Source organism: Apaloderma vittatum, unplaced genomic scaffold (assembly GCF_000703405.1).
Source record: "Apaloderma vittatum isolate BGI_N311 unplaced genomic scaffold, ASM70340v1 scaffold17905, whole genome shotgun sequence".
Taxonomy (NCBI): Eukaryota; Metazoa; Chordata; class Aves; order Trogoniformes; family Trogonidae; genus Apaloderma; species Apaloderma vittatum.
The window spans coordinates 1-10784 of record NW_009716678.1 but is presented as its reverse complement, the minus strand read 5'-3'; the positions used below and the strand labels follow the sequence as shown (position 1 = coordinate 10784).

General features: G+C 48.8%; 1 protein-coding gene across 1 annotated transcript; it reads left to right on the top strand.

Annotated features, from left to right (window-relative positions):
• Positions 1 to 1147: 1147 nt before the first annotated feature.
• On the top strand, positions 1148 to 8267 carry KLHL35 (kelch-like family member 35). The gene is made up of 6 exons (XM_009869643.1): positions 1148 to 2037; positions 4132 to 4316; positions 5122 to 5240; positions 5727 to 5915; positions 6574 to 6762; positions 8079 to 8267. Exons 1-6 carry the CDS (start codon positions 1148 to 1150, stop codon positions 8265 to 8267), a joined length of 1761 nt encoding a protein of 586 aa, XP_009867945.1.
• The last annotated feature ends 2517 nt before the right edge of the window (positions 8268 to 10784 follow it).

Sequence of the window (10784 nt, the reverse complement as noted above, 5' to 3'; positions counted from 1 at the left end):
TTTGAACACCTCCGGAGATGGGGACTCCAGCACTGCCCTGGGCAGCCCGTTCCAATGCTTCAAAACTCTTTCAGCAAAGAAATTTTTCCTCATATCCAATCTAAACCTCCCCTCGGCCTCCTCTTCCCCAGACTAAACAATCCCAATTTCCTCAGCCACTCCTCATCAGACTTGTTCCCCAGACTCTTCGCCAGCTTCATTGCCCTTCTCTGGACCCTCTTCCAGCTTGGGGCAGTGCTTGAAGTCTTTGATTCACTCACTGTTGTCAGAGACAGTCAATTTTTGTCACTATTTCAATGCCGTGGCTCTCCTCTACTTTTCCTCCCCTCTGCAGGCAGAAACCCTTCTTCACAGAGGTTACTCTGTTGGTGATCTGGCTGCCTCCTCACCCCAACTTGAGCAGCAATGACCCTTTGGGATGTGCAGATACCGTTGGCTTCCAAGCTGAAGCACATGTCCTACAGGGATGGATGCTGCTGCTCATGCTGTCTGTGGGAACTGTGAACACGAGAGAGGTCTGCTGTGCTTCCTTGCAATCGCTCTCCAAAGTACTTTAGGAAAGGTTTAAACTCATCTCGAGAACAAATCTAGCAGGAACGTATGTCAGCTGTAGACATCTCCCCTGCTTTTGGGCAGGTCATGTCATAGCTACCTTGGGCAAATCTCGGTCTCGCATCCTTACCTCTGGATTTTTGCTTGGAATAAGACATCTGGGGAAGGCGGTGGATAGAAGAAAGTCAAAATACCGTGTTGCTTCCATCTGGGCTGTACCATGGAGCAGTCACATTTGAGAGGGAGGGGAAAGCAGTCAATAAGAGCTGCGAGATGTCAGAAAGAAAGGGCATCGAGGTGACAGTACAGCATAGGCTGAGCAAGACAACTGCTTTAGAAGAAACATCTGAAAGCAAAAGTTGATCTACTGAGATGGTGTTGGCTTGGAGATATCCTAGTGCCCATCACTGGGCTGCGGTTTGTTGGAAATTGCCGAGGGGGGGCTGTGTGTGTCGATGAGACTATATTTTGACTGGAATTTGTACTTCCTCACTTCACCAAGGAAGATGCAGAAACCATGATGGTGTTGGACATCACAACCAGGTATTTTTAACAGTGTACTGTTCTCTTATCTCCTTTGTTTCTTGCGATCAGGATGCATCGAATGATGAAAGAAGAATCAAGTCTCAGGACAAGTGGCCTGGAGAACGTGACACGGGACCCGAGCAAAGAAAAGCTGCACATGAAGCTCTGCAGTGGGTCCTGCCACGCTGAGCAAATCCTCCAGACGCTGAACTCCTACCGTCGGAGCGGTATCTTCACGGACGTGGTGCTGTTAATCGACGGACAAGAATTCCCCTGTCACCGTGCCACCTTGTCGGCCAACAGCACATATTTCCGGGCCATGTTTGGTGGCAATCTCAAGGAAAGCCACCAGGATATCATTAATATCCAGAAGATATCTGCTTCCACTATGTCTCTTCTTCTTGATTATATGTACGGGGGGAACATCATCATTCAGGAGGACAACGTTGAAAGCATCTTGGAACTGTCTGACTTGCTGCAGATCTCCAAGCTCAGAGATGCTTGTGTCACCTTCCTCGAAGGCCAGCTTCACCCGTGCAACTGTTTGGGCATCATGAAGTTTGCTGATTCATTCTCCATTGCGTCCCTGACAGAAAAGAGCAAGAGGTTCATGCTGGAGTGTTTTGTGGAGGTGTCGTGTCATGAAGAGTTCCTGGAGATGGGTGTGAAGGAGCTGGTAGAATACCTGTCCGATGAGCAGCTGGTGGTCCCCAAGGAGGAAGTGGTCTTCGAAGCAGTCATGCGCTGGGTACGACACGACGTGCCTGCCAGGAAGGGAGCCTTGAAGGACCTTCTTGAGCATGTGCGTCTGCCCCTGCTCGACCCCACCTACTTCCTGGAGAAGGTGGAAATGGATGGACTCATCCAGGACTCAAAGGAGTGCATTCCTCTACTGCACGAGGCCCGCAAGTACTACATCCTCGGGAACGAGGTCAGCTCTTTGCGATCAAGGCCCAGAAGGTAAAACACAGATGTCTTCTTCCCTGGATGAGCATAGCCTGAGTTGACGGATCTTAAAGTTTGAGTGCAATTCTTGGGGGTTTTGTTTGGATGTTTTTTATTTTTTTATTTTTCTTTTTTTATTTTTTCAAATTTTAATTTTTTTTAGATTTATTATTTTTATTTCCCCTCTCCAACTGCTTCTCCTTTAGCCTCCCCTGTTTCTAAAATGAAGTCATTGTAAATGTTTGCCTGGCTTAAAAGATTCCTGTGGAATTTATAGTAATGCATGTGACACTCTTTTTATTGGCAAGAAGGGCTCTTGTCACACTGCTCTGGGTGTATGGTGATGTCATCCAGCTACATATCCAGACTATGGGCAAGAGGGGGTGTTGGTAGCTCTTTATTTCTATCTGCTTTCACCAGTGGGGCTGAGACCCTTTTACCATTCCCAGCTCTGCCACTGGTCTGCTCTCATTTCATCTCTTTTGGTGTCTCTCCCACCTTCTCCAGGCTGTCTGTTGGCAGGAAGGCTCAGTCCTCCTGGCTATCAGTGTGGTGCCTAGCTAAAAGGTATTGCTGCAGGGTCAGGAATTAATGTCTAGGGAAAAAAAAATCATGACTGTCTGGGTGGCTACCTAGGCACTCCCCAAATAAATTTATTTTTCCTTTTTTTTTTCCTTTCCATTGATTTACTGATAAATAGCAAGAAGATAAAGAGATGCTGGCCCAGGCAGCTGCCAGTGTGAAGTGGAGGAGGCAAAGAAAAAGTGATTTCTAGGGTTGGGGGTGTGTAGAAACCTGCGCTATGTTTGTGACTGTGAAGTTTGGATTTGACCAGCCATATTTTAAGTCTTTGCTGTTTGTTAATGGTGCCACAGATCCTTTAAGGTGTCCTTGGTAAGAGTGCTGATGGACACCTCTGCTTTGAGGTGAGTTGCCATATCAAACCAAGTTAGTCTGCAAGGCTCCCCATCCTTTTCCAGAGGACACCCATGACCATGGGGCTGCAGGGCCAGCTCTCCTGCTCATCAGCACAAGCAGCAAGAGGTTTTTTTGCCACTCAGTGGAGCATTCTGGGCAGAAGGATGGAGGTTGCCCCAGCACATCTCAGAAGTCCCAGCCTGGAATTTAGAGCATGTTTCTGTCAGGTGGAAGAGAAGATTTTACACATCTTTGGGGGATATAGTTTAGTGTGTTGATAGGGCTGGGACAAATGCTGGACTTGATGATCTTCAAGGTCTCTTCCATCTGAAACTATTCTATGATCTTCTCTGTGCTGAATACAACAGGCTGTTATATACAGAACCGCTCAACAACAGGGTCCGTGGTGACCTCCTCGAGGATGCAAACAGCTAAAATTCACTGGGGATAAATTTCACCCCCCAGCACCCACAATTTTACCTCCCTCCTTTCATAGCTTTGGCCTTAAGTGAATTGTCTCAGCCTGCACAAGCCGTGGCAGAGCTGGGGATTGGCCCAAGTCTTCCCTGCTCACTGCAAACGGGTGGGACTAGATGACCTTTAAAGATCCAACCCGACATATTCGATGATTCTAAATCCTTTCACCCTCCTCTTTCCTCTCCCCTCCCCTCCTGCAAAGCTGTTTCTCTCTCACCACCTACTAGTTGGCAGGATTTTCCTTCTCCTGCTGTCTGTCTTGTCTGCTCGCTGCTATTAGGGCCGGAGAGAGAGAATTTTCCTGGAAACACTTCTCTCTCCAGGCAGAGAGCTTGCTGCAGGCTGGCTGCCAGGAGCAGCTTTCCACGCTCATGGCTGTGCTTTGAGGATTATTACGTCTGATCATGCTGGAAGGGGGAGGGCGAGTGGCAGGAGACAATCTCATGAAGGACTTTTAAAGGTTGTTCCCATTTTCTTTCCTTATGCTGTTTGGACCCCTGTCCACCCTAGCTGGGAGATACCTTTGATTTGATCATGTGGACAAAAGGGAAGGCACAGGAGTGAAATGATTTGCCCAGAAAATCAGTAGATGGTGCAGGAGAGGACCTTGCCCTCTCTATGGGTCTATACTGCCCATGTCCTAGAGAGGATGGCAGCGATGATGGAAAGGAGTAGCCTGACCTTGGGGACTTACTCATGCCTTTCGTGGTCTAGGTTCATGGAGCTGGCAGAAGTCATCATCGTCATTGGGGGCTGTGATAAGAAAGGCCTTCTGAAGTTGCCCTTCACGGACCTCTACCACCCAAAGAGCAGGCAGTGGACAGCTCTCTCAAGCGTGCCTGGCTACACCAAGTCAGAGTTTGCTGCCTGCACACTGAAGAACGATGTGTACATATCAGGTGAGACAGCCTGGACCAGATGGTCCCTTCTTGATTGCAAAGAACAGCATGACCTCTGCTTGGACGGCCACTCCCGAGGTCTGTCCACTAAGACTTAGTCACATGCATGCCAACCTCGGAGCAAAGTCACTTCTTGGGGAAGTTTATCCTTAGGTGGTTTGAATTTTGCAGTCCCAGGGGGAAAATTTCACATCTGAGGGGGAGGATGGAAGTGTTAAAAAACCCCTTTCCCTCCTGTTGGGCATCTGTCAAAAGTGTTCAACTGCAGACTGAGCTGATTTTAGTGTGTGCTGTCAGACAGGGTTTCCTAGAACATTGGTGTCTCCTGCCTGTGCCTTACTTAAAATACAGTGCCTATCAGATGAATTCTGCATAAGGGATGGTAAGAAGTGCCTTGAAGTCCAGACAGTATCTCCCTTGGGAAGCTGAGTTTACCTGGCCATAACCCAATAACCGTATTTTGGCCTAAGTTGTTTCATGGCATTGCACCAGGGGAGGATTAGATTGGATAGTAGGAAAGATTTCTTTACTGAAAGAGTGATGAGGCATTGGAACAGGCTGCTCAAGGAAGTGGTGGAGTCCCCATCCCTGGAGATGTTCAAAAAACATATAGGCATGGCACTTCAGGATATAGTTTATAGGTCATGGTGGTGTTGGGTTGGTGGTTGGACCTGATGATCTTAGAGGCTTTTTCCAACCTTAATAATTCTATGATTCTATGGAGGAACTATGCAACGTCGAGGTGCAGTGAGGTGATGGTGTTGTCCTTGGCATAATACCAGCCCTCCATCCCTCTGTTTTTCAGGAGGACACATCAGCAGCAATGATGTTTGGGTGCTGAGCTCCCAGCTAAATGTCTGGATCAAAGTTGCTTGTCTGCAGAAGGGACGATGGAGGCACAAAATGGCAACACTTCAGGGCAAGGTAGGAAATGGCCTGAATTTTAAACGAAGCCATGTGGAGCACTGTCCTCCACTTCTCCCGCTCCCCAACATGATGAGAAACTCTCAGTATGTGTTTGTCTTCTGGGTACTTTAGAGATGCTTTCGATGGGAGAACAACTAGGACATAAGGAAGACACCATTGGTTTCAGTTGGGTTTGTGTTGTCACCTAAATTAGCCACAAATGAAGTTTTAATTATAGGATCTACCATGGGATAGCACAAGACTTCTGCAGATAGCTGTGTTAAGTCTTTGGGTGAAAGCTATACAGCGTGGGGTGTTTCATAGAACGGTTTGAGTTACAAGGGACCCTTAAAGGCCATCTAATGCAATTTCAAGGTTTCACCATGGCTGGATGTCTGTCTTTCTGTCCAAGTCCTAGCCTCCCCTCACGTTCGCCATGACAGCATAGCCCATTAGACGAGTCCAGGAGTTTCTAATCATCTTGCTTTGCTCCTTTTGTGGTAGATCTATGCCGTGGGAGGCTTTGATGGTTTTTACCGCCTCTCCAGTGTGGAGTGCTATGACACCTTCTCCAACAGCTGGTCAACCTTGGCCCCGCTGCCTCAAGCCGTGAGCTCGGCGGCCGTGGTCTCCTGCTTGAACAAGCTCTACGTGCTGGGTGGTGCTGTGGATGACACCTCTAACACTGACAAGGTATTACTGGGGCAGCAAGAATGGACGGAGACCTACAAAAGAAGGTTTGCCAGGGACTGTGAAGGGAAATGGGGTTGTCCTTAAGTTACAAGGGCATCTTATTTTTTGGAATACTGATGAAGGCTCCCTTATAATAAGATGAGAAGCCATACATTTAGATGGAGGCCAGTGAGACTTAGGGACCAAGGAGGGAAGGTGTGAGGAGCTGACAGTATATTAGGCGTGGTTTCAGTAGGGCCTGTTCAGCTCTGAAGCCTGGTCAGCCCTGAGGCACCACAAGAACAAACGTCTGACACTGTGAGTGTTCACTTTGGATAGTAACTGCCTGGAGGAGACCTCTGCAAGCCAGACATGATACTTCTGGTCACCTGAACTGCAGGAAGAGCCATCAGTGCTTCTCAGCTCCACCTCTGAATGCTTAACCGAGCAGTGTCTGGGTCAAGGACACCTTGGTGGCTTGTAGGTTGTCTGGGAAACTTGAATGTAAGACGAGGTACTAGAACCCCTCATTCATTTGCTCGCTGCACTGGTCTCTGGGTGCTGAAGATCCCATCCATGTTTTTGCTCCTGTGGCCTTTCATTTCTAGTGAAGAGCAACTTCATCCAAGCAGGGAGATGTGATAAATTCATGTTCCCAGAGCTGCCTTTCTCCTTCCAGGTCCAGTGTTATGATCCAGCAGACAACAAGTGGACACTCCTGTCTCCCACCCCTTTTTACCAGAGGTGCATCAGTGCTGTCTGTTTGGACAACATCATTTACGTTGTAGGTGGACTCCTCAGTAAAATCTTCAGCTACGACCCAAGGAAAGACAGCTGGCGAGAAGTGGCCACCCTCCCTGGGCCTCTGGTAAGGAAGAGGTTTGGGAAAGAAGCTCTCGCTCTTCCCTCTCTCTCTAGAAAAGCACCCATCTGTGCTTTGCTGAGATTGATGGCAAGGAAAATACATTGTGGGTTTGTCTCTGAGCACATGAACATGAACTCTGCAGAGTAATTCAAACATATATGCACTCACCGTTGGTGTCCACATAGGTTGGAGGATGTCTCTCCCACAGCAAAACCAAGTTTTCCTCCTGAGGCTGGGTCTACACTAGCTGTTAGTGCCAGAGGAGTGGATCTGTGGGGTGAAACCACTGGTGTTGAGTACCTGTTCTCCATACTGTGTGTTTCAGGGTGAGGGTTACGCTGGCTCTACTCTGGTCTGTGGACCACAAGAAAGATCTGGACATGCTGGAACGTGTCCAGAGAAGGGCCACGAGGATGCTCAGAGGCTGGAGCACCTCTCCTGTGCAGACAGACTGAGAGAGTTGGGGCTGTTCAGGCTGCAGAAAAGAAGGCTCCGAGGAGACCTTATGGTGGCTTCCAGGATCTCAAGGGGGCTACAGGAAAGCTGGGGAGGGGCTTGTTAGGATGTGGGCCAGTGACAGGACTAGAGGGAATGGATTGAAGCCGGAGATGGGTCGGTTCAGATGGGACGTGAGGAAGAAGTTCTTCCCCATGAGGGTGGGGAGACCCTGGCACAGGTTGCCCAGAGAGGAGGTGGCAGCCCCATCCCTGGGAGTTTTTCAGGCCAGGCTGGATGGGGCTCTGGGCAGCCTGATCTAGTGGGGGATGTTCCTGCTCATGGCAGGGGGATGGAACTAGATGATTTTTAAGGCCTCTTCCAATCGTGACAATTCTGTGATTTTATGATTCTATAACATGAACTGGTGGTGGTTGTGTATCTCAGTTTAATGTCATCACAGTTTTGCACACCAAAGCCGTGCTACAGCTGGAGGTGTGGCACAGTGAAGAGGAATGACGGGACACAATCTTGTCCTGATCTGAATTAAAATGCCCATGTCAGCGCATCCTTTTAAGTGGCTTTCAAAGGGAGTTACTGGATGGTTCTTTGGTCTCTTGACCTGTTTGTGAGTCTGGGGGACTGTCAGAAAGAACAACAGTCCCATCTCTGGCTTGAGTTGTTTTGAATGTCTAAATTCATACTGAAACAGTAAGACTGCAGCACCTCAAGAACCACACATCACTTATCCTACCTACTGTCCCTCCTTTCTGCTGGGCAGGTGAGAGTCGAGCCCACTGCAATCACTCAACCCCCTGCTCAGCCCCGTTGCCTAAAGCTGGAAGCTTGCTCCTCAACTCTTGGGCTTTCTTTCTGCTTTCCAGGAGAGCTGTGGCCTGACCGTGTGCGGAGGGAAGATTTATATCCTGGGTGGCCGAGATGAGAACGGGGAAGGCACGGACAAAGCGTTCACTTTCGACCCGGTCACGGGGAGCGTGGAGCAGCAGCCGCCGCTGCAGCGTTGTACCAGTTATCACGGCTGCGTGACCATCCTGCAGCGCATGAACAGATGACCACGGGGCTCCAACTGCACCCACCTCCTGCCCAGAGCCTCCTCCTGAGACAGTGGCCACCTAGCACATGGTCAGGCATCCCACCTTTGTGCGGGGAAGGGTAATACAAGCTACTGAAGAAGACGCGCTCCAGCCAGCCCCTGAGCAGCCTCTGGGTGTTTTTTTTGTGGCCTGATGATGCCAGTGGCTTTGATGCTGATCCAAGTGAGAGGATAACAGTGTCCTGCACCACGTGAAGCTGCATCACAAGACCCTGCCACAATAGGATTCAAGGATCCTTGCAGCCCCTGGAGCTACTGAATTTGACCTTTATTTAGACTTTCCTGGCTGTAGACTCCAGTTTTCTGTTACGATGGCAACAGAGTTTTGCTGTCCTGAAAGGACGTGGATTTGCTGCTTTCTGACACCCAAGACTGTTGAAGTAACTATTACAGCTACAGGATCCAATTCTTTAGATAAAGCTATCAGATGTTCATGCATTTAGCTCTGTAGAACCCTATGTTGAACGATGGTGGTAACCTAAATTGTCATTCACATCCATGAACCATTGAGACTTCAAAGCCGATATCCCAAGAAATTTCTCCACAAAATCTCCCGAAGTCTAGTTTTCTATTCCAAGCCCTAGCTCCATTCTGCACGTGCCAAATGAGGGTCTATTCCCCTAAAGCACAGAGTGCTGTCCAACTCTGTCTTTGTCAATGAGAGGACAAGTGAATCCCGTAGCCAAGAGTTCCTTCTTCAGAGGGCAGATGTAGGGGAAATATTAACATGTAGAAATCAAGCACGGAGATCTGAAGCATGGCGGCCAAGGAATCACATCTGGCTCATTTTGGCTCTGGAGTATGCCAACAAGTATTAAAATAAACTCATTATTTCACAAATTTAATAGAGAGTCCCTGGGAGCCTGAACATGTGGCATCTTTAGGGGGTGAGTGTTGGATTGCACGGACTGTGTTGCTCCAGGCCTGTTGGTGTGAGGTCCAGAAATGATCCTGAGCCCATTTGATTTGGTAGAATAGCCACAGCTTTTAGTGTCAGTGTCTTTAGTCCGTGACCGGACCTGTTAATTTCTGATGGCTCCAGGTAAACATTCGCACTGTTCAGGTAGGGACTTAATTGCTGCCAAATATGGGGTCTCTTAAAAACTCTGATTGTTTGTACACTGCAGGGTGCACCCCTCTACAGCAGGCTGCTGGCTGGCTTCTGTTTTCCCTGCATCTTCCTTTCCTCTCCCCAATGTTGACTTCTTCCTGAAGCAGAGGATACTATTATGTCCACTGGCCCAGATACTACCCTTTCAGGACCTTTTAATTGTCTTAAACCTTCTGGTTTTGCCTGCTTCCTCTATACAGCTGTTTTTTACATTGTACTTTTTAGTGCTTCTGTTTTCTGTCGACTCTGAGAAGTTCACCTCTTTGTGATATCAGGCTTACCTGTAAAACATGGCAAAAAGAAGTCCTGGCTGGAGAACGAAAACTGGCCGTAACGGAGGCACGTTAATCTCTTCTCTTTATGAAATGCGTGCTCTTCCATTGCTCGAGCGACGAGTAAGGTTTTTGGTTGCATGAAATGTAGCTTATCCTCGTAGTCATGTCTCAAATGTCTCTGGGCTATCGTAGCTGTTTTGTTCATCAAGATATGCACTATTTGGATGTTCTCAGCCTCAAATTCTCCTTAAGGCCTGTGCACGTGGTTTTAGCCCATCACGAGTAGCACAATGCGTGCTTTAAGCAATATAAGGGAGATTCACTGGTGGTTATTCTCATGAGGGGAGAAAGAAATATATGCTGGTGAGAGGCAATTTTATATGCAATCAAATTACATCCACAGTTGGGTCTTTAATGGGAAGGGAGATTTCAGGAGAACCTGGTGCCTTTCCTTCAGTTAGTTGAATTGGCACAAGGGAAAGCGCGAGTGCGCCAGCCCATGCTGTGACAGACTTCAGGGCCAGATAGACCTTTATCCTTCTGTAGCCCGATTTCCTGAGGGCCACAAATCACAGCCCATTTCTTCTCCCCAGTTTTGGCTCTCTCCCTGCTGCCCTGTGCCTTAGGCAATTCACCGCTTTGGTGTGGGCACCCCTTTGGAGCGTGTAGCTTGGGACTCGGTATCTCCACCTAGCTCTGTGATTCGTGTGGCCAAGGAGGTTCTTAATTCTCCACAGCCTGTCCCATTAGCATGTCCCTCCTCTAGGTCTGCACCTTCACACAGAATCACAGAATTGTTGAGGCTGGCAAAGCCCTCTGAGATCATCAAGCCCAGCCCATGACCCAACACCCCAACATGGGCCAGACCAGGGCACCAAGTGCCACATCCAGCCTCTCCTTAAACCTCTCCAGGGACGGGGACTCCCCCCTGCCCTGGGCAGAGCATCCCAGCGCCTGAGCACCCTCTCTGGGAGGAAGGGCTGCCTGAGATCCAACCTGAACGTCTCCTGACGCAGTTTCAGGCCGTGCCCTCTCGTTCTGTCATTAGTTGCTGGGGCATAGAGAGTGATAAGGTGCCCCTGAGTCTCCT

Bases quoted from the DNA above. Each gene is read 5' to 3' on its own strand.
- KLHL35 (XM_009869643.1), top strand. From the start codon at position 1,148: ATGCATCGAATGATGAAAGAAGAATCAAGTCTCAGGACAAGTGGCCTG. The intron at 2,038-4,131 runs GTAAAACACAGA...TTCGTGGTCTAG, and splicing joins TTGCGATCAAGGCCCAGAAG to GTTCATGGAGCTGGCAGAAG. The intron at 5,241-5,726 runs GTAGGAAATGGC...CTTTTGTGGTAG, and splicing joins TGGCAACACTTCAGGGCAAG to ATCTATGCCGTGGGAGGCTT.